This window comes from Protopterus annectens, chromosome 8.part0 (assembly GCF_019279795.1).
Source record: "Protopterus annectens isolate FY-2018-M chromosome 8.part0, PAN1.0, whole genome shotgun sequence".
Taxonomy (NCBI): domain Eukaryota; kingdom Metazoa; phylum Chordata; order Ceratodontiformes; family Protopteridae; genus Protopterus; species Protopterus annectens.
Window position 1 is genome coordinate 948,876,668 of NC_056741.1, and position 24,651 is coordinate 948,901,318.

General features: G+C 41.0%; 1 protein-coding gene across 1 annotated transcript in view; it reads right to left on the bottom strand.

Moving 5' to 3' along the window:
* Window positions 1-24,651, bottom strand: part of LOC122809178 (beta-1,4-galactosyltransferase 3-like) — a 267,951-nt gene that overhangs the window by 177,102 nt on the left and 66,198 nt on the right. The window contains exons 3-4 of the mRNA XM_044080478.1: window positions 12,418-12,653; window positions 810-997 (exon numbers count right to left, since the gene is read on the bottom strand). Of these exons, the coding sequence (XP_043936413.1) occupies window positions 810-997; window positions 12,418-12,653 (424 nt within the window). The remainder of the gene's footprint in view (window positions 1-809; window positions 998-12,417; window positions 12,654-24,651) is intronic.

Here is a 24,651-nt window from a genome sequence, read left to right on the forward strand (position 1 = left end):
AACTCCATAGTTCAGGGTAAAAACAGAGGCTTACCACCCACAAAATAAAGTCTGACATCTCTGTGAAACTTCTGTTTCACAATATTTCCTTCACAGAAATGCACTTGCACAACTGTCCCATTGTTTATAGACCCTTGATCTGTTTCGAGATCATGGCTCTCAGCATCTTAGCTCAAGAATTATAGTCAAAGTCAAAAAATAATGAGGGACAAAAATATCAGCGATAGATTTTAAATACTCTCCTTACATACTTAGAAAGTTACTACAATAACCACTTTTATATTAACATAGATGGTCTGAAGACTGAAATTCAAAAACCTGCCATTGTTTATAGTGTCATAGGTACGTACTAGGCTAATGGCCCTGGAGCCTTTATAAGCTTAGCCCATAGGATTAACCTGGTATCGTGCCACCTGACATTAGTTCCCAGTGCCTCTGTCGAGTAGAGTCACTGGAGTGATCCCCGGGGTGAATTTTCTATTTCCCATCCACTCATCAAGATTTCTCTTGTCTGTAAACCTCACTGACCAGAAAACCACATTTTTTATGAGGAGCACAAACATATATGAAGCAAAATCAAGCACATTCTATGAAATCAAACACAGCTGGTAGCTTTGTTTTGGATTGTGACATATTCATATTTTCTATAGTTAACATATCTGATTTAATAATCTTGCACATGTTAAGGATGGCAACATCACTGACCATATCATAAAAATGAATATCTGCATAAAAGGAAAATATGTTTTTGAATAATAACATATCCTTTAAGAAACATAATACTCTATCTATGTTATAGTACAATGTACCTATAAAGGAACTTGTTCATGGCAACAGAAGCATGCTTTGGATTTGATTCACAGGTGTAGGTGTTTCGGTCATCCTCTGGAAGTAGGTCCACATCATGAAAGTATAAACAGTCCCAATTTTCCTCATTCATGGCTTCTTTAAATCCCACATTCAGCAATTTTGCCCGGTTGAAGGTGAAATTACCTGCCTGATTTAATAATAACAAGACAATGTTATGTGCAGTTGGAATAAAGATGTACATTCTGGTAACCAAACCAGGAATAACCCAAACAGGAGCATCTGCTTCTGACATTTGTAAAAATACTAACTTGAAAGAAAAAGTTTTAAACAAAGCTGGTACATGAGACCAGAAGTGCATGAACTTTTGTTCTCTGCAGTCATTATGACCATATCACATAAGTTCTATTTGGAAAAAAATCTGCATGGTTTCATAGATACTATATTTGTATGACCATGACCAACCATTAGAGTTCTTAAACTATTTCTGTTCGGTTTGTTGATGAAGTCAATATATATATATATATATATATATATATATATATATATATATATATATATATATATATATATATGGGTTATCTTCAGTTCACCAAATGTCCACTTCCCCGACACGCAGTTCACTGACACTTCAGATCACCGACATTCGCAAAGCCGACGTTTCCTGCGAGGTAAATAAACACATGACCATCCCAACGGAAGGAACTACCTGAAGAAAACAAACCCACCAATGCTACGCCCACCCCCACACCCCCCCCCTTACTAAATATATCAACTCCGAGAAAGCACTACTGTGGGGGTAAGGGGCAAAGTTCAAGTAGATGGCCAAATGGTTACTTAACGCGTGGGAAATGTCGGCTTTCCGGATGTTGGTGATCTGAAGTGTCGGTGAACTGCTTGTCGGGGAAGTGGACATTCGGTGAACTGAAGTTACCCCATATATATACTTTTTTTAACAAGTCAAACAAAATTAATACAAAAGAACTGAAAGATTAGTATCATAACAGCAGTAGAGAGAGTTACATTTGAAAAGATCTTGATAATATGTCATAAGGCCTCATCTATGAGGTACACCCTGCACCAATCCCTATCATAATCCCCCCCAACAGTACAAAGCAAATGAGTGGGGTTTACAGAAGGTACAATGGATCACACTCTTTGATCACTGTCCACAATACTATGTATAAGTATAGTCATTCCAAAATATTCAATGTTAACTGCACTGTGGTTGTATTCCAACCATCTACAAATGTTACTTGCAAACATATTATATGTATAATCATATGACTGCACTACTACTGTGTTCCATCTAACTACAAATACATCTTAGAACTTTTGTATGTCTTTTTCCCATCTTTAATTGTACCTTGCTATTTACTGTATATTGTCCTCTGGGTTAGGTTCATAACTGAAAAGGGTCAATAGACCAATCTGTTTATCCAATAAATAAATAATAAATAATGTAACATATTACCAGTGCATGACAGTATTTAACAAAAGCTGCTCTAAAAAAAGAGCATGCAGCATATGCTGGAGACAGCCAAGACACCCAAAAGCTAGCTGGCAGACAATGCAGTATCAGTAAGATAATGCCCAGTTGCAGGACTCAGTCCAGCACATGAACTCAGTGCTCCATTGCCCTTCAGTGTTCTTATTCTACTTTTCAGGTGTATGGACAACCCCTATACAAACCTGGTGTGAAATGAGTTAAACGATAGTTTTGTGTACATATATATATATATATATATATATATATATATATATATATATATATATATATATATATATATATATATATATATATATATATGTATATAAAGTAAATGAGCTTTGTTTTCTCTTTTATACCTTATTAATCACATACTTCCTATGAACCATGATCTCCTGTAATATATACTTGCCAGTAAGTACCCTGGAGTGTTTGCTAACTTGTGTATGAAGGACACAGCTTTACTGATGACTTCTCAAGAGGAAGCTCCAGAATTTGGTTTATTGTTTTTTTTTTTTCTGAAAAAACTAAAAAATGTAGTCTGGAAAAATTGTGCTTTATTATTTTTTTTTTTGGGGGGGGGGTGTTTGTCACTTCCTGCAGCTAACCATCAGCTTTCCCTAGGACCCTTCCTCATTTGCCAGGTCTAACAAACCTGCAGTTACTCTCCTGACCTATCCCTATATGTATTTTTCTTTAATACCCCACCCCTCACCCATGTAGGTAACACCCACCAGAAGGGATTTACAACAGGTGCCAGAGCTGCCTGGTCTTGCACTTCCACAATGGGCTTGATGTCAGCAGAATGCCCCCTCCCAGCCCGAGGCAGCATTACCTCTATCTCTCCAGTGCCCATCGGGGAATTCATCTTGCCAATGTGCTCTATATGTGATTTGCCCGCTATCTCCCCAGCTCCTCCAGATAGTCACTGTAATTTGACCTATAACAATGCATTCATGACTGGTACATTTATGTCAGACAGTTTTAGGATTGCCAGCCTGCAAGTGTGGACAGGAACTAGATGCAGCCTAAATGCCTGTAGCTCCAGTTCTGATATTCAGGTGGGGCAATAGGGCACATTTGCCTATCAATGGGCATTATACCACTGCTGGGACTAACTCAGACTTTGCCACACATAGGCAATGGGAACAGGGTTCATTACACAGCATGTTTCTAATCCCATTATCTAGGTACTGTATATCATAGTATTCACAATACACAGTGATTCCATTGTAGCATGTAGATTCTTCTAGATGAATCTCCTATACCACCATCACCCCCATCGTCTGCTGGTGTGTTCCTCAGTAGCAAAGTACAAGTATGTTTATTCATTATATTTTCTTTCCCAGTTTCTTTACCTCCTGCAGTATCTAGGCTTTGACCAAACAACAAATGAGGCCTAGCTTGTATTTACTTGCCAGAAATCTGATCTGAGGGGCATTTAATTTTATTATGTGCCTAAAAGACTTTGCAGTATAAATTTGCACACTGCTTGTTTCTTGACGAACAAGAGACACAGCTTGTCACTGCCATTTTAATAATTTTACCTTTACTTCACTGGAGCATTCTCAGGCAGCAAGGCAGTCTATGTTTATTTTTTAATTTTTTCATTCTTAATTTGTTTACCTCCTACAGCAGTTAAGCATTAACTAGGTAACTTAGGAGGCCTAGGATTATTATTCAGTTACTTTAGGCAAGGCTCAAATTCTAAACCTACCACCCTAGAAAACAAAAATGGGAAGAAACTGAGGGTAATGCTGCTCAATGCCAGAAGTCTAAATCTCAAAATGCACGCACTCGAGGCCCTTCTCAGTATGGAGAACATCGATGTCTGTGCTGTAACTGAAACCTGGTTCAAGGCTGCTGAGAGCACCCCGGCACTATTAGGTTTTACCTCATATCATGCGTTCCGGCCCCAAAACCCGGACCACACCACAAAAGGAGGGGGTGTATCCATATTCATAAAGGATACCCACACCTCCAGGTTGGTGGCAATGCACGAAGCTTCGGAAACCATCCAGGTGCAACTAACCATAGGCAAAACTGCTCTACAAATTGTAGCATGCTACAGGCCACCCTCTCAAACTCAGGAACCCCACACAGCCTTCCTGAAGACACTGGAGGGTATAAATGTATCTCCAAACACCATCATATTGGGTGACTTCAACTACCCGAATATAGACTGGGAACATTACTCAAGCCCTAACTTTCTAGCCCAATGGTTCCTGGAGTTCATAAATTCAAATGCCATGGAACAGCTAGTCACTGTTCCCACGAGAGGAGAAAATATACTAGATCTCATTATCACAAACATGGGGACAAAATGCTCCACACCAGAAGTATATCCCTCATTGGTGAGATCTGATCATAAACTAATCTCACTGGAAATCCACATTCCGCCCCCACCCCAAACAAAAAAGACCACAGTGAAGAACTTCTCTAAAGCAAACTTCACACTACTCAAGACTGGTGTGGTATCCTTCAAGGCCCCTGAGACAGTGGAAACCACAACCCAAGCTGCGGAAGCCCTTACAAATGCCTTCTATGAACACCTCCAGGACTGCATGGATCAGGCAATCCTGAATAAAACCAAGAATCTTTCCACAAAGGGCAAACGTCCAGTCTGGTGGACCCCAGCCATTAACAAACTTTACAATAAGAGGAGAAAGCTACTACATGATAGAACAAAATCCATAAAAGGAAAGTCACCCCTGATCATTATTAGTAAAAAAATACGAGCACTCATAAAATCAACTAAGGCCAATTTTGAGAGAAAAATTGCCATGGATTCAAAGGACAATCATAAGGCCTTTTTCAGCTATGTTAGGAACCTGGGTGGAAACTCCCAGATATGCTCAGAATTAGTCCAAAATGATACAAAAATCACTGAACCCACAGACGTTGCCAACATACTGGCAGACAGGTTCAGTGCAAACTTCACCCCCCTCCCACCCCTAAAGGAAAGATAACTATCCCAGCGGAGTGTAGCCTCCCAGACATCTCAAATGCGAGGTGAAAGCTGCTCTCTAAAGCTAAAAACACAGCATCAATGGGACCGGATGGTGTCCCCGGCTGTGTGCTACACGAGCTAAATGAGGAATTAAACCCGCACATAAGGCAGCTGTTTAATCTCAGCCTTATCACAGGATACGTGCCCAAGGAGTGGCGACGGCAACTGTGGTCCCACTCCACAAAGGCGGTGCCTCACGGACCCTAGTAATTACCGCCCCATAAGCTTAACAAGTCTAGTCTGCAAAGCTATGGAGAGGATCATAATGGAGCTCATAAACAAAGATATAGGGACTTGCAGACATTGGACCCGACCCAGTTTGGCTTCGTCAAGGGAAGATCATGCCTTTTGAACTTGGTCAACTTCTTCGAAACAGTCACCAAGGCCATTGATGAGGGAAAGGCAGTCCATACAGCCTACCTTGACCTTGCAAAGGCTTTCGACACAATACCCCACTCGGGTATTGTAGAAAAACTTACCAGCTTAAATGTAAACCCATATGTCACAAGATGGGTTGCAAACTGGCTTAAAGACAGAACCCACAGGGTTAGAGTTGCTGGCACTATGTCAGACTCCAAGCCGGTCACAAGTGGTGTCCCACAGGGCTCAGTCCTTGGCCCCCTATTGTTCGGCATCTACTTCTCAGAAGTACAGGCCAACATGGGAGGACTTTGGCTGACAAAGTTTGCAGACGACTGCAAACTGGGCGCCATAGTGGAAAGTGCATCTGACACGGATATCCTTCAGAAGGGACTCACGGAAACAGATAGCTGGTGCCAGAGCCATGGCCTGAAGTTAAACACCAAAAAATGTATAGTCATACCCTTCGGGAAAAACAAGGTAACCCCAAGCTACCATATAGGTGGCAATCCACTAAGCACAGAAGAGGTTATCAGGGACCTGGGGACCCAGGTTGACAGTGGCCTTTCTTTTGACACTCACGTTGCTAAAGTGGTTAGAAAGACCTTCTACATTGCCCACCTGATCATGAAGGGATTCACATCCAGATCTAGTGAGGTCATTGTTCCCCTGTACTCTTCACTTATCAGACCAATGATCGAGTACAATGCCCCATTCGGGATGTATCTCGCCCGACATCTGCAGCAATTGGAGAGACCCCAAAAGTTTCTCACCAAAAGGATAAAGGGACTCCAAAATCTGTCATATACTGCCAGATTGAAGAAACTCCAGCTCTATTCAGTCGCATACCATCTGCTCAGAGGTGACATGTGCCTGACATACAAGGCCATGTCCATCCTGGAATTAATGGACATGCTCCACCTCAAAAAATCCAAATCCACCAAAACCACTAGAGCAAGCGACTTAAACCTTAGCACGGATATAAATAGGACGTGCTGGAGGGATAGATTTATCACTCAGAGACTCCCTATGCTGTGGAATAGAGTCCCGGTCCATGTGAGGCAGAGCACCTTGCTGGCTCTTTTCAAGAGAAATCTTGACCTGTGGATGGGAGATCGTAGGTTTACCCCGGGAATCATCTCTGTGTCACTGCTGGACAGAGGCACAACAAACTAATGGGTACAGTATTTTTTCATATAAGGGGTGGCGTAAGCCACAAAAATTCGGGCTAGGCTTATAAATGCCTTGGGGCAGATAGCCTAGTATAAACCTATGAACCTATGAACCTATGAACTTCGTCTGTGAGCACTTCCAAGTCGCAAGCAGTTGTATATGTTCACATGCGACATGTGGCAGAAGTGATAGAAGGTAAGGAATGGCAGACTCTGTGGTAATGTTATTATTTAATTTCATACCCATGATTATGTTTTAAACAAAAGGACTTGAAATCAATAGCTAGTGTTTATTATATGCAAAGTGACTTTTGGATTGGTGCAATGAAGCAATTTTATTGTACATTGTGCATGTTAATTTTTCCTTGAATGAAGAGTATTTAGGACTGCTGTGTTGTATAAGAGTCAGTATTATGTCTGTGACACATATTAGTATTAATTGACTCTTTTCACATAGCAATTTAGTATTTGAAGTTATTTCCTATTTTACTAAGCACAGCCCCCTTCAAGTCAAAATGATAGAGCAGTAAAATGTTTAAAACTGTGGGAGGTTTCTACGATTATTTTTCCTTACAACTGAAGCTACACCAATGTGGCTTATGGACTGAGTAGCCTCATTATTGTTACATCCATCACCCCTTTTTCCCTATTTTTACTCATATGGTCGGGGAGCCACTTCAACAGTGACAATCATCTAGATCCAAGGTTTACACCATCAGGTGGCTAGCCCTGCTGCTGTAGTTGTTCCACACCACACTCACACCTATGGCCAGTTTAGAATATCTAATCCATCTACTGCATGTCTATGGAATGCGAGAGAAAACCCATGTGAATACAGGGAGAACATGTAGACTTTGCACAGAAAATACCCAAGATGAGAATCAAACCAGGGAACCTTTTGCTGTCAGGCAACAATGATCTCTGCTGCACCACTGTGCTGCCTCATCATTGTTACATCCTATCTTATATAGATAATTTAGGGGTAGTATTTAATACACCTATTTTTTTCCATCACCAATTAGTGGATAATATAAAGTACTATTTCTATCACTAATAAATACAGTATGGATGATTTTAATAACTTTGCTTTTGAGAATGTTTTAAAAAACACATTTATCATTAAATGTTGTTAACTCTTATCAGAATGGATTGCCATAAACAATTTACTTTTGTACTTTTGAAAAACAAAAACATGTTTTTGGTACACAAAAGAAACACGCTAAGATAACTCGCTCCTTGATACACAAACCATAATAAAGCACATTTGTTAACCAGACAGGCCTGCTGGACACGTAATCCCTTTTCTGGGGAAACCTAAGACCAATGTCTGGTTAAGTGACTTGCTCAAGGTCACACAGTAGGCAAATGAGGGAATAAAGCAAAGCATGTACCATATGAACTATGGCTCACAGCCTTAACCCTCTGGGCCAATTGCTAGACTATCAATCATAGTGACATACTAAACTAATCAATAACCAGATTTAAATATTGGGATATCTAGCTTCACCAACTCCCGAACTTTCAACTACACATTGAAATAAATAGATTTAATGTTAGTTTTCTTTTCAGGGCACAAAAAATATCTCATAATCTTTCTTTTAGAGCTTGACTCACCTTAGTAGCTAATGCCTCCAACTAAAACACTATGTCCTTCAGATCATCTCCAACAAAATATGTCATTTCATCACCATCTCCTTAGACAATGTCCACCACTATCACACAGTCAGTAGAGCTAATACCACTACTACTAATCCACAAAAGGAGATTCTTTGAGACTCAGTTCCCCGAGACTCAATTCCGTAAGAATGCATTTACATTAAAATACATTCTCAGGGAATCATATATGACTGTGGAGTTAGTTATATTAGTTAGGGGGTTGTAAGGAAAGCAGCCCCCCCCCCCCCGATACACACACACTAATACTGAAAACAGTGTTTTCAGGAGGTTATTTTTGAAAGGTTGTCTTTTGGGGAGAGATGTCTTGGGGAACAGTAATTATTTTAAATAAAGAACAGGCCTCCTATTAGGATCTCTTCTATTCAAACTCTTATATGTATAAACTTACCTCTTGCAGCTAAACTCACCTCAGAAATCCCCACCTGCAACTTCAGAAGGCAAACTCAAAATTGTTGTAATTCTGTAAGTCCCCCACCACAAAACTATAATGTGCTAAGCATAGCTCCTCAGTTTTGATGTCAAAACTCTGGGAATTCTTTACCCTCTCCTTAGAAGAGATGACTGCCTAGCCAGAATTCAGAACTCAGTTTAAAGCATTTATTCTCAAAAAAATCCCAGTGCAACTGTTTCCACTCAGGCCACAAGTGGAAGAGGTGAATATATTTCTAAATAATTCCTTATGCCCTTTACTTTGTCTCTTTCTTCCTCACCCTTATCTACTCATCTGTCACCACCCTCCCCCACTCTTATCACGCTTTCCTTTTCTGCCCTAACTCCTCCTCCTCTCCCTCCTCTTCTTTCTCCTGCCCTGATTCTGTCATGTTCCTCTTCCCTCTTCACTTTTCCATCTCTTCTTTCTCCTTCTCATTCTTGTCTTCAAAATTATTTCCCTCTCCACCTAATCATCTTATACATTAAAATCAACTTTTTTCTCTCACTCTGTAAATATTGCGCATACCCAGCAACTCTGTTATTTAAATTGTTAACACTGATTCAGTATCTGTACTCATCCAGGATTGAGCCTAAAACTGGTCCATTCTGATCAGATGTCGACCGTGATAAACAGAATAAATACACACATATAAACATACACACATATATAATATATATTTATTTATATGACCGTCACTATCACTAGCTATATGTCTAATGTTTGTTTAAATTGTGTTAGGTTACAGGATTTAAATTGCATTCTGTAAAGTTAGACAGATGACTAAATGTCCATGTGCAGCAATTGTTGCACTAAAAACAATGTGGGATTTTGTTAAAAATGGATGAAAGATTATTCTTCAAAAACATACTTAATTGTGTTGAAATAAGACAACGAATTTACTGCAGTGAAATCAGCTGCAGCTAAGTACAGTGTTGCAGATAAACCTGCAGATCTTTTCCTCACATCATAAGAATTCAGAAACTGAAATATTGAAAGACATTATTCGATGCTGGGGTATAATTCTGAGGCTCAGCCCTTAACTCAGAGAAAGGGCAATTGCAGTGAAATACAAACTCTTATAAAGCAAGGAACTAAAATGAAATTAAATTGTAACAGAATTTCTCTAAATATATCACTAGAAAGAAAATTGTCAAGAACAAGACAAAGAAAGGTAATAGGGTTAGTTGTCCTCTAGTAATTAACATTTGGATTCTTCAAGATTGTGAAAACATAGGTAATAAGGGAGATTCAAGTGTTATGGAAGTTCAGCTTGAAAGTGACCAGAATGGCTTAGGGCAAGTCAGAAATGATACCTCACCACTTACTACTGACCCAGCCCCTCATTTATCTCTAGAGGTTATTATTATGGAAAATAGGACACATACTAGTAGAAGAAATGAACAGTAAATGAGATTCAGTTCCATTCGTCCATTCACAACCCTTTTTCTGCCATTTTTACACATGCGGTCAGGGTTTCACTTCAATAGTGATAATCTATGGCCAAGGTTTACACTGCTGGGTGGATAGCCCTGTCATGGTTCTTCTTCCATACCACACACATGCATGCACAGTTACACCTATGACCAATTTAGCGTGTCCAAACCACCTAATGCATGTCTTTGGAATGTTGGAGGAAACTGGAACACCGGATGAAACCCACACAAATACAAGGAGAATATGCAGGCTCTGTCAGGTTTTTATTGTTCAGCTTGGGAAGCTTTGAATGGTGGATTACCCATGGATGTTGTGTATCTAGATATGGTGAAAGCCTTTGATACAGTACAGCATAAGGATATATTGAAATCAAAGGTAAACAAAAATATTAATGATAATTAGATTAGGTGGGTAGATAACTGGCTTCATGATAGACAACGCTGGGTAAAGACTGGAGATATTTTTTTCTAATATGAGAACAATTAAGACTGGAGTTCCACAGGGGTTAGTTTTGGGCCCACTATTTTTCATCATTTTTATGTCTGGTTTTCTACAGTCTGGTAAAATATGATTGGACATAAAAGTTAATTATTACTAAAAGAACTTATAAGCATATAATTATAAAGGCAGGAGTAATTTGAAATGAACTCCATTAAACCATATGAAAGATCTGATGCTTTCCATAAATGTTTTTGTGAAATGAATTTCATAGCTGTAGTGTTTAGTGAAATATCCCTATCTCCAGGATGATCTGACTACTGCTTTACTTAAGTCAGATGTTCTAATAACTGGCTATGAATAAACAATTAGCAACATAAACATCTGTCCATAAGAACTAGGGCGAATTTTACCTGCAGAAATGCTAAGTTTAGATATGACAGATTCCATATTAAAGTAAATGCCTGAGAAACATGTCAGAAACACAGTTCATACTCTTTAATGAACTCTTGACAAAAATGGCCACAAATAATAAAACAGAAGTTGTAGTTATGGATCTTTTAAATCTTATTCTCACTGGTAAAGTAAGAGTCATTGCTGCAAATGAAAATATTAAATTTAAATTATATTTGAAAAGTATAATAAATAAAAAGCAAACACTTTAATAGGTGAATTCATCATCATCTGTATAATTTGAATTCTTGGATCATGTTCCTTATCAGAGTATGTACAGCTTGCAGCAACATCATCTGGAGGTAATATATTGTATTTAGTTCTAACAAATAAACAGGGTCTTGTTATAAAATTAGTTATTGTTGAACTCCCTGGTAACTCTGACCACTTTGGAGTTTGGTTTTCTATTCCATCTGTTTTGTATATAAAACAATATTAAAAAACATGATTCTAAAAAAATCTGGTTTTAATCATGGCCGTTATCTTCAGGAAGCATTTCAAAATGTAGATGAAAATAAGGCTTGGGACAGAGTAAAGGTTTTAAGTTTAGTTTCTGGAAAACAGTTCTGTTTCTAGGCTGTTAATATCACCTGTCTATTTTCATGTTGGAATAAACAATTAAATTTACTTAATAAAAAGAGACATAGACATGGGACTTATAAAAAAGTATACTGCATGTGTTAATAAATGTAAGTTAAATTAATTTGCTAGACTTCTAAATTCTGTTATTGCATTTACTAATAAATTACATGCTACACTGCTTGCCAGTCAGTATATTATTATTATTAGATATACTTAAAATATTGATAGTTCATAAAATTGCTATTATAAGGTTTTATTATATAGACAAGCATATAAAAACTCATGAGTCAGCCATAAAACACATCTGCTCATTTTTCTTATCTGTTATTACCAGATCACTCCAAATCTAACACGACCTTAGTAAACTGCAAAGCACCCTTGCCAGCAGTTGAAGCAGTTCTGTGTAATAGCAGCAGCTTCAGTTTCAGCCCTAAAGCAGCAGCTATGTTAAGGGGCATACACTTGTATTTAAACATGAGCCATCAGTTTACATGGATGAGCTATCAGAACTTCCTAGATACCCAGTATATAAGCCATGACTATATTTCTTGGCAGAGATTACCTGGTGAATGATATAAATCCCATAGTTCAGTTGCTGTCTCTGTAGAAATGGATGCATATGATAAAGAAAGTGTGTAAGGTGGGCCTCACGATTTCGAAATGGGATTATTATGGCTGTTTTTTGCACGTACTTGCAGTCTTTGGGTGAGTATCTTCCTCCTTTTGTTACAAGTGGATTCTTTTTTTCTACTTCTTTCAAAGTCAAGCCAGGATACAATTGCACTCCAATTTTTCCTCCTACAGAAGAAAATGCAGAAAAAAAATGTATAACATACTATTCCAATAATAAAACAATGGAAAAAAAACAACAATCATTCAAATTGTTTCAACTTTCTACACACTGATTAGCAGGGACTGAGCAAAAATGCAAACCAGCAATTTGTGTTTTATGTGACAAACCAGTCAGTGTTGAACCTGTTTTATTGATCAAAATTATGGGGATAACATGGCACATGAGTAACCAGTTAGTATGATCCTTCAGTAAGGCATAACTGTACCAACTAAGACTGGTCCAGACTAAGTCAGATTATGTTTTTATTTACACAAAGTCTAGTGAGCAAACAAATGAGTTCCTTGTGTAGTTAAGTGGGTCTATATTAGATAATCGAACATTGGAAAGTTCGACTGTCATATGGTCGACACCATATGATAGAACTTTAAAAAGTTAAAATATCTAATAAACAAAAATAAAATACACAAAACTCCTATCTGAACAATCTAAGCAGGGGGGCAAGCCCCCCGGCACCCACCACATGGGGGGCTATGCCCTCCATACCTCCCGCTCTTTAAATATACCAACTCCAAGATCGGACTACAGTGCAGAAAAGGGAAATCTTCCCATTCCGCACTGTACAGAGACCTCCATTACAATGTTCGAACATTCAAAAATCAGATGATATGGTGTCGACCATATGAGACTTGAAACTTTGAATGTTCAAACATTCAGTATAGACCCTAGCTAAGTTAAATGTCATTTTAGTGAAATGTCAGATGGTGGAAATCTAGTGCATACACACCCATTACAAAATGTTATCTACGTTATATACTAGGTTGCTTTGTTTCGGTTAGCAATGAGACTAGCTATGGGTTTTAACTTCTCAATACTAAACTAAGACTTTTCAAATCATCTGTAACACCATCACCTCCTGCCATCATATAGTTCCAGGGTCTATTCAGGAATTAGAACATTATACCATATCACCAGATGGTAACTGTCTCATGCTTACCCTTACTGTCAACAGTCCAGTATACAGGCCAGTATACAGGCTAGTATACAGGCCGGTTCCCGTAGTCACTTACTCTCATTTAGTTAATGCTATAGGTTAGCTTATACATAAATGCACAATCCAACAAATGCCAGTATTAAGTCAAGGTATATCCATTTTATTGGCTACACAATCAAACTGTTTCAACCCTGCAATGTGAGGGTAAGAAAAGGGGACAATGTAGTGCTCTCTTTCATAAAGAAATGTGTCACATGGCAAATATAGTGACTAAAATTACACGTCTATATTCTGTGGTTAACTCAAGTTTAAACAGACAAATTAGTTAATATGTTCATAGGTTCATAGGTGTGTACTAGGCTAATGGCCCTAGGGCCTTTACAAGTCTAGCCATAGGATTACCCTGGCATAGTGCCATTTGACCTTAGTTCCCAGTGCCTCTGTCAAGTAGAGCCACTGGTGTTATCCCCGGGGTGAATTTTCTGTTTCCCATCCACTCATCAAGATTTCTCTTGAAGACGGTCAGCGAAGTGCTCTGCTTGACATGTATGGGAAGTCTGTTCCATAGCATGGGCAGTCTCTGGGTTATGAACCTGTCCCTCCAGCATATTCTGTTAATTTTGGTAATGAGGTTGAGGTCTCTGGAGCATGTGGTGTGGAGGGATTGGGATTTCTTTAGATGTAGCATTTCTAACAGAGCTGGGTCAGACATGGCTTTGTAAGTCAAGCAGAGATCACCTCTAACTAGGCAATATAAGACAGAGAATAGTTGGAGTTTTTGAGTATGTCCATATAGGACAAGTGTTTAAGGCCTAGGATCCTCTTTATGAGGAACTTTTTCAGTCTCTCCAGTTGTTGCAGGTGTCTAGTAAGGTACATGCCAAATGGGGCATTGTACTTGATGACTGGCCTAATAAGGGAAGAGTAGAAGGAGACAATGACCTCTTTCTTCCTGGATGCAAAACCCTTAGTGATGAGATGTGCCACACAGAAGGACTTTCTGACCACAGTGGCAATGTGGTGATTAAAAGAGAGGTTGCTGTCAGCCTGTGTTCCCAGATCTCTTATAACATCTTCTGTGTTCAATGGACTACTGTCAATGCGGTAATTCATGGGAACCGGGTTTTTCCCAAAGGGGATGACAACACATTTTTTGGCATTGAGCTTAAGGCCGTGGTTCTGACACCAGTCGTTGGTCACAGTGAGGCCATTCTGTAGGATGTCAACATCACTTGAGGAGTTAATAATAGCTCCCAACTTGCAATCATCTGTGAACTTTGTCAGCCAGAGTCCCTTCCTGTTGGCCTGGACTTCAGAGAAGTAGATACCAAACAGGAGAGGACCCAGGAGTGAACCCTGTGGGACTCTACTCGTGACTAATCGGCATTCTGACTTGGAGTCAGCTACTTTCACACTGTGGGTTATATCTATAAGCTAGTTTGTAACCCACCTAGTAATAAAGGGGTTGATGCCAAGCCTAGTGAGTTTTTTTATGATTCCTGAGTGGGGAATGTTATCAAAAGCCTTGGTCAGATCAAGGTAGGCTGTATGAACCACCTTGCCTTCATCCACAGCTCTGGTGACTGACTCAAAGTCAACCAAGTTGAGCAGGCATGATCTACCCTTCACAAAACCATACTGTGTGGGATCCAGAGTTTGGAGATTCCCTATATCCTTGTTTATTAGGTCCATGATAATGTGTTCCATAGCTTTGCATATCAGACTCGTCAGGCTAATGGGGCAATAGTTCCCAGGGTCTGTAGTCCCTCCCCCTTTGTGGAGAGGGATGATTGTAGCAGTGCACCATTTGGCAGGGACAAAGCCTGAGGTGAGGCTGTGATTGAACATGGCACACAGGTGAGGTGCCAGTTCACTCTGTAGTTCATGTAGAACACAACCAGGGATATTGTCAGGTCCCATATAAGCTGTATTCTTGGCCTTGGACAGTGCTGTTTTAACCTGTGCAGCAGTAATACTGGGTACCTGGCAATCTACTGGTATTGTGATTGGTCCTTTGGGGAGGGTAAAGTTGGCACTGAATCTGTCAGCCAGTATACTGACAATATCTGTTTGCTCGGTATAGGAGGTACCATTGTGCAGTAGCTCAGAGCAAATATGGGTATTGTTGTGGTGATTCTTTACATAACTATAGAAGGCCTTGTGGTTGTCTTTACTATCTGCTGCAATCCTGTTTTCATACATAGCTTTAGAGGATTTGATGAGGGATAGGTTCATAGCCGTATAGGTTCATAGATTAGTACTAGGCTAACTGCCCTTGCAAGCTATTTTAAGCCTAGCCAATTATCCCTTGTGAGACTCAAACCCTGCAACTTGTGTTTGTAAGGCAAACACCTTAACCATTAGGCCACCCTCCCAACCCTCAATGTTTTGTTTGTTGAGGCAGATAAGGGAGTTTTTCCAGTCTTGGAACTTTACCTTATTCTGCATCAGTTTCCTCCTTCTGTTGTAGAGTTTGTTTATGGTGGGAGACTACCAGACTGGCTTCCATTTTTTGGAGGAGATTGTCTTGGTTCTATTGGGTATGGCAAGATCCATGCATTTGTGTACGTGTTTATACAGTGCATTGGTGTATGATTCTGCAGTCACGCAACTATTCTCCATTTGCATGGGTGCGGTGAAGTTAGCCACCTCTCTTTTTAGGATTCCAAAGTTAGCTTTGAAGACGTTTTTCATGGTGGTTACCTTTGCTGGTGGGGGGTGGGGGGGTGGGGGGGTGGGAGGGATGTGGATTTCCAACGTGATTAGTTTGTGGTCAGATCTAACCAAGTAGGAGCTGACTATTGGTGTAGAGCAACAATTACCCATGTTAGTAATGACCAGGTCAAGGATGTTGCTACCTCTAGTGGGGGTAACAACAAGCTGGTCCAGGGCATTGGAATTAATGAACTCCAGGAAAGTTGGGCAAGTGTATTGGTACATGAGTAGTTTACCAGTTAATGGAGGGGTAGTTGAAGTCGCCTAGTAAGAGAATGTTAGGTTGGAGCCTAATATTCTCCAGGGTGCTTAGGAACATGAAGTGCGAGTCTTGGGACATGTTTGGGGACCTATAGCAGGCTACAACCTGAATCACTGTCTTATCCAGTGTTAGCTGCACCTGAAGTATCTCTGATGTGTTATATGGAGGTGTGCGCATCCTTTATGAATATGGAAACACCACCACCTTTGGAGCTTCAGTCTAAGTTTGGCGCCGAAAGGTGTGGAATGAGTTAAAGCTTGGTAGTGCAGGGGTGCTTTCTGCTGTCTTGAACCAGGTCTCTGTTACAGCACAAGTATCAATGTTCTCCATTTTAAGGAGTGCCTCGAGCAAGTGCATTTTGAGATTTAGACTTCTAGCGTTGAGCAACATGACGCTCAGATTGCATTTGTTTGTAGCTGTTACGGTGGTAATTTGGTCTTTGGAACACCGCCTGAAAAAGGCACTATAGGGGTGGCAAGAGCCTTGGCCAGTATCAGGAATCCCAGAGGTTGACAGATGCAAGCCATCTCTGGCAAAGCATCAAGGTCAGTCAGTCATGTCATCCCAGGCATACAGATACTGGATCCCCTTAGAATAACAACTATATGGTGAAACCAGTATGCAGAGTATCTAATTTCCATATTTTAGTAATACCAGAATATTAGCAATGATCATAGTGGGGATTTAGACTCATAGGTTCATAGGTTCATAGGTAGGTACTAGGCTATCTTCCCTAAGGCATTTATAAGCCTAGCCAGAATGTGTTGGCTTTCGCCGCTCCCTTAGATTAGTTCCATGTGCCTCTGTCTAACAGAGCCACTGAAGTGATCCCCGGGGTAAACTTTCTGTTTCCCATCCACTCGTCAAGGTTTCTCTTGAAGAGTGTTAGCGAGGAGCTCTGCCTAATGTAGATTGGAATCTTGTTCCAAAGCATGGGAAGTCTCTGGGACAGGAATCTATCCCTCCAGCATATCCTATTTATTGTTGTGATGAGGTTTAGATCCCTAGAGCTTGTGGCTCAAGGGGATAAGCTTTTCATTAGGTGGAGCATGTCCATCAGTTCTGGGTTGGACATGGCCTTGTATGCCAGGCAGAGATCACCTCTGAGTAAGTGGCATGCAACCGAGTACAGCTGGAGTTACTTCAGTCGAGCTGCATAGGGCATCTGTTTGAGGCCAGTGATCCTCTTGGTGAGGTACTTCTGTGGTCTTTCCAGCTGTTGCAGGTGTCTTGTAAGATACATCCCAAATGGGGCATTGTACTCTATGATGGGTCTGATGAGCGATGAGTAGAGGGGCACAATGACCTCTTTTGATCTGGATGCGAACCCTTTTGTGATAAAGTGGGCCATGTCAAAGGATTTTCTAACCACTTTGGCAATGTTATTATCAAAGGAGAGATTACTATCTACTTGGGTCCCCAGATCCCTTATTACATCTTCCGTATTTAGGGGACTACCACCTATGTGGTAGTTTGTGGGTACTTTGTTTTTTCCAAAGGGGATGACTATGCACTTTTTGGCATTTAGCTTGAGGCCATGAGTTTGACACCAGGTATCCGTCTCAGTGAGACCCTTTTAGAGGATGTCTGCATCAGCCGGAGAGTCAATTTTAGCCCCTAATTTGCAGTCGTCTGCGAACTTGGTCAGCCATAATCCTCCTGTGCTTGCCTGTACCTCTGAGAAGTATATGCCAAACAGGAGGGGTCCTAGGACTGAGCCCTGAGGAATGCCACTTGTAACCGTTTAGAGTCAGACCTAGCACCCGCAACTCTTACCATGTGGGTTCTGTCCATGAGCCAGTTGGCAACCCATCTTGTGATGTAGGGGTTTATGTTCAGGCTGGTGAGCTTGTCTATAATACCAGAATGGGGAATGGTGTCAAAGGACTTTACGAGGTCTAGGTAGGCTGTGCGTACCACCTTTCCCTAGTCTATAGCCTTAGTAACTGTCTCAAAGAAGTCCACCAGCTTTAGGAGGCATGATCTGCCCTTAACAAAGCCGAACTGGGTAGGGTCCAGTGTTTGGAGGTTCCCAATGTCTCTGTTAATGAATTCCATGATGATGCGCTCCATAGCCTTGCAGACCAAGCTAGTCAGGATAGTTCCCGGGGTTTGTTGTGGCTCCACCTTTGTGGAACGGAATAACCGTTGCTGTGCACGACTCTATGGGTACGTAACCTGTGAAGAGGCTGAGTTTGAACAGTGTGTTTAGGTGAGGGGTTAGTTCATCTTTGAGCTCATGTAGGACGTAGCCTGGGACACCGTCCCGTCCCACTGATGCTGTGTTTTTGGCTTTGGAAAGGGCTGTTTTAACCCAAGTGTCTGTGATTTCAGGGGCTCTACATTCTTCTGGTATGGTTATGGGCCCTTTTGGGGGTGAGAAGGGGGTGAAGTTTGCACTGAACCTGTCTGCCAGGATGTTGGCAATATCGGTCGGTTCAGTGTATTTTGTATCATTCTAAACTAACTCCAAGCAGATCTGAGAACTGCCACTTAGATTCTTGACATAGCTAAAGAAAGCCTTGTGGTTATCTTTGGAGTCCTTGCCAATTTTTCTTTCAAAACTCGCCTTGGATGATTTTATGAGGGATCGTAGTTTCTTGCTGATACTGATCAGGGTTGTCTTCCCTTTCTTGGGATTTTACTGTTTTCTGTACTAGTTTCCTCCTTCTATTGTATAGCTTGTTTATGGCAGGAGTCCACCAGTCTGGTTTCCTTTTCTTGGAGGAGTGAGTCTTAGTTTTGCTTGGGATAGCACGATCCATGCATTCTTGTTGGTGCCCGTAGAATGCATTAGTAAAGGATTTTGTAGCTTGGACAATGTTATCCTTTAGCATGAAGGCTTTGAAACTTTCCACCTCGGTCTTAAGTAATATGAAGTTTGCTTTTGAAAAGTTTTTCATGGTGGTTTCCTTATCCGGGGGTGGGGGGGATGTGGATATCCAAAATGATTTGTTTATGGTCAGATCAAACCAGCGAGGGGTTGACCTCCAGTGTGGTGATGACCAGTTCCAATATATTGTCACTTCTGGTGGGAGTGTTGACCAGTTGATCCAGGCATTTGAGTTTATAAATTCTAGGAAATGTTGGGCAAGGGAGTTAGTACTTGAGTAGTTCTCCCAGTTATTGTTTGGATAATTGAAATCACCCATATTAGGGTGTTTGGTAGAACCTTTATATTTCCCAGTGTTTCCAGAAATGCGTAATGGGGGTCCTGGGACATGGTGGGTAATCTGTAGCAAGCTACAATTTGAATTGCCATTTTGCCAGTTGTTAGTTGCACATGGATGTTCTCTGAAGCATCGTGCTATGCCACTAACCTGGAGGTGTGGGTATCCTTGATGAATATGGATACGCCCCTGCCTTTTGTATTTCAGTCCAGGTTCTGTGGCCGAAATGTATGGTATGAGTTGTAGCCTGGTAGTGCTGGTGTGCTCTCTGGAGCCTTTAACCAGGTTTCTGTTACTGCACATATATTGATTATCTCCATACTGAGGAGTGCCTCGAATGCATGTATTTTGAGGTTTAGACTTCTGGCATTGAGTAGCATTACCCTCAGTTTTTTGTTACTTGTACTATTTATGGCGGTGGATTTGCCTTTTGAGCCTTGTCTAAAAAAGGCACTATGGGGGTGGCAAGAGCCTTGGCCAGTATTTGAAAGCCTAAGGGTGTCAGGTGCAAGCCGTCTCTGGCGAAGCAGTGTGGCTTGTCGAGCATGTCATCCCAGGCGGACAGTCACTGGATCCTCTTTGAACGACACCAGAAACGTAGCCAATTGCTGAATTTGATAATTTTTTCTTTATACCATGGTATCATTCTTGGTGAGGGCAGGATGCTACTCAGGGTCAGGGTCATATCAGCCTGGGCTACAAAATCAGACAGCTCTTCCATGTCTCTTTTCATGTAGTCCAGGGAGGTATGGCTCAGGTCTTTCACACCAACATGGACAATGACAGAGTCTTATTTGTACTTGTTCTGGAGTGACCTGAGTTCTTGTGTTATGTGGCTAATCCTGGCACCCAACAGGCAGCTAACAGTAAACTTCTCCTTATTCAGCCTAGTGAGTGGGACATCAGTGTGCCAGACTATAGAGTCACCTATTACTAGTATGTTGGGTATGTTATTTTGCCTTAAGGGCTTTGATTGCATGGTACACTGGTTTTGTGAAGTATGTGTTTCATAATTTGTGCTGGGGGGTGGAGGTTGCTTGGGTGTCTGCTTTGGAGGTCTTGTTGCTTTTGCAGATTTTTATTTAGAGCCTCCGAGTATGTTTTTGTGTATTTATGTGTGTTATTTGCCGGTGCTGGTTTAATGCGTCTATGTGAGACTTTTGGTGTGATGCAAGTATTTCCCTTCTCCTCTTGACTGTCTGATCCAGCCTTGGGTTGAGAGAGCTTAGCCTCCAGTTTGGCTGTATAATTGCATCTCTCACATGTATTAGTGTTTGGTGGTAGGAGGAGAGGGTTGTCTGTGTACAGGAGGCAGTTGTAACATTGCCTCAAAATGCCCAGTTTTACCAGTTGGACTGGAGAGTATGCCTGAAACTGCCCTTTGGACATGCCTGGATAGGTACAGTGAACTGTTTTACTGAATGGCTGGTAAAGCTGAATAGAGAGCCTTGTCCTTCTCTACAGTATAGGAGGGTCTAGTGCTAGGGTTTATAAGTGCTTGCTATGAATTTTGAGCAAGTGCCGGGCTGAGAAATGAATGGCTTGAGTGCTTAAGCTGAAAGTTTGTCTCGTTCCAAGGGAAAAATTGAAGAGGAGACTTTGTGGAACCGGGAATAGTTATACCCTAGCTAATCGGCGCTGCCTGGTGTGCAAAACTGGGCAAATGCGGTATTTATAGCAGGGAAATGGAGATAGAAATTAGCCCAAAATGGCCAATAAACTACTAATTTCTGGGCTGAAACCACTCCTCCAGGGACAGATAGGCTGCTCAAAGTTCCTCTCTCTCACAGGTGAACAGAGAAACTTCCTTCTATCCAAGTAAGGTATGGGCAAACACAGAGATTTGTAACACAGCCCTGAATTCAGCACTAACCTGAAAACTGGACTATACTAGCTTAGAAAGGTGGGAAACAAGATGATGGGTCTATAATTTCCCATATCGGTGGACACTCCACCTTTGTGTTAAGGGATGACAATGGCTGTTCTCCACTCGGTTGGGACAAAGCCAGTACTCAGACTTTGGTTGAATAGGGTGCCTAATGGTGTTGCAAGTTCATGCCTGAGTTCATGTGGGATGCAGCCTGGGATGTTATCAGGCCTCATGGAGGCTATATATTTTGCCCCTGAGAGGCCAGTGATGACCTGTTCCCTAGAGATAAGTGGAGGGGACCAGGTACTGGGAAAGCCATGGAACGGATTATCATGGGCCTCATTAACAGGGACATTGGCAACCTCTAAACACTCGACCCCACACATTGTCTTTGTCAAGGTGAGGTCATGTCTGTTAAATCTGGTCAACTTCTTTGACACAGTCACCAAAGCCATAGATGAGGGGAAGACAGTGCACACCACCTACCTTGACCTGGCCAAAGCCTTTAACACTATTCCCCATTCAGGCATAATAGATAAACTCTCTCAACAAGGCATCAATCGATATTACCAGATGGGTGCAAACTGGCTGACTGATAGAACCCAGCTAATCAAAATAATGTAAGCCACCTCAAACAGTAGACCTGTAACAAGCAGCATACCCCAGAGATTGGTCTCAGGACCACTGTTATTCAGGATATACTTCTCTGAGGTGCAGGCCAAAACCAGTGGGCTATGGCTGACCAAGTTTGCAGATTACTGCAAGCTGGGCATGGTCATCAATTCCCCAAGTGATGTGGACATCCTCCAAGAGGGTCTCACCTAAACAAATGACTGGTGCCAGAAACATGGCCTCAAGCTGAATGCCAAAAAATGCATCATCATCTCCTTTGGGAAGAGTGACGTCCCCACATTTTATCACATTAATAACAATGTCCTAAGCACGCAATCAGTCGTGAGTTATTTAGGCACCCAGCTTGATAGCAACATGATTTTTGACCACCATGTTGCTTTCATTGTATGGAAAGCTTTCTACATGCCCCACCTCATAAGTAAGGGTATCTCATCCAGGGACAAGGAGGTCATAACATCCCTGTACTCTTCCCTTATAAGGCCCATTATTGAGTACAACGCCTCTTTCAGCATGTAACTCACAAAGCACATGCAGGAGCTGGAGAGACCACAGAGGTTCCTCACCAGGAGAATCCAGGGCCTCAAACATCTACTCTGCACAGATAGTTTAAAAGCCCTGTCCCTCTACTCAGTTTCATGCAGGCTCCTCAGAGGTGACCTCTGTCTGGCATACAAAGAAATCTCAGACCCCACCTTGATGGGACTGCTGCATATCCACAAGTTAAGCTCCACTCGAGTAACCCACACACACACGGCCTCAGCCTGGTCTGTGACATCAATAGGACTTGTTGGTGGTACATATTTGTGTCCCAGAGACTCCCCCATCTGTGGAATAGACTCTCTCTCCTCATCAAGCAGAGTACCTCATTATCCCTTTTAAAGTGCAACCTGGATAACTGGATGGGAAACAGAAAATACACCCCTGGGATTCTACCTGTGTCCCTGCTGGACAGCGGCTTTGGGTGCTGACTTGTCTAAACATGGGCTAAACTCTTAGCTTGGCTTATAGGGGCCTCAGGGCCAATAGCTTCCTATGATCATATGATCTCAGAATCACTCTGCCTGCTTCTTATAGAACTTTCATACACTTTCTGTAAAATGACTGTCAGTGGGGCTTGACATATCAATGTGATCTTATTTTTCTTCAAGCCTTTCTCTTTCCCATAATTCATTTCAAGTCTGCTTAACACGAGTCATGCTAAACATTATAAAGTAGTAGTATATTCCTATTCCATTGACAAATAATGGGATTAATGTCAGTCACTGTCATCTTATATACTGTCTATAACTAGACTGTTTCTTCTATTTCTTGAATGGCCTTCATTTGTGTGTGTATGAGGGATTGTTTTTAATGCTTATGTAAATTAGTCAAAAGAGCTGACAACTGCCTTTGAACCACTGAGTGATTTAATTGCTCTGTTTTGCTATGAAAGGCATAGCTACATTGGAAGCAGCTGTGAATCAGTGCAAGTTCTATTCCTCTCTGCAATAAAGACAATGGAATAAATACAGTTTCACACCTCTCTGTCATGGTTACAACAGCCTGAGCTCCTGACTACAAATTGCTCTGTGTCTGTGGTATGTCACGGAGGTGTAGACAAATTCCTCTGCAACTTATGTGAGAATTTAAGCTTAAAAAAGTGGGTGGTCTTTCTCTTCCTTTGACACCAAAGTGAGGAAATAAGTTTTATAAAGTACAAGCAGGTTTCAGGTACCTACACAGTACTGGAATCATATTGTATGGAGAAAAGCACCCTAAGAGTTCAGTTAAACTATAGGCGAAGGTGGAGTTTTCCTTTAAGTAAAGTCTCAGACAGTACATATATGGCACTGATGAGAATACAGCCTGGTATGTTGTCTGGTCTCAAGAAATTATTATTTTTAGTCTTTGGCATGGATTTTAAGACTTGTTTCAAGGTGATTTCAGAGAAAACTATATTTTCAGGGATACTGGGGCAACAAAGTGGACATCATGGATAATGTTAGCATTAACTTTGTTGGATAATATATTGGGAATATCCTTCAGATTCAAACATATGATATCATTACATATAAGCTCAGTGCATTGTTATAATCAATTATTTACTTCCTGTCATACATGAAGAAGGATTTGTTGTTTCCTTTGGTATCTGTAGTGACCTAAAGCTCATCTTCTTTACATTTTCTAACAGCACTCTTAATTCCTTGCTGGCATGTTGTACGGCAGTCCTGAGATAAGGAGATTGGGATTTCTTACAACTTTTTATTTTTTCCCTACTTTTGTTATACAGTTTTTCAACACTGGAGCTTCACCACTGAAGTGTATTCTTGAGATAACAATTACATTTAGTTTAAAGGGTACTGACTTTTTTATGCAGCTCTTT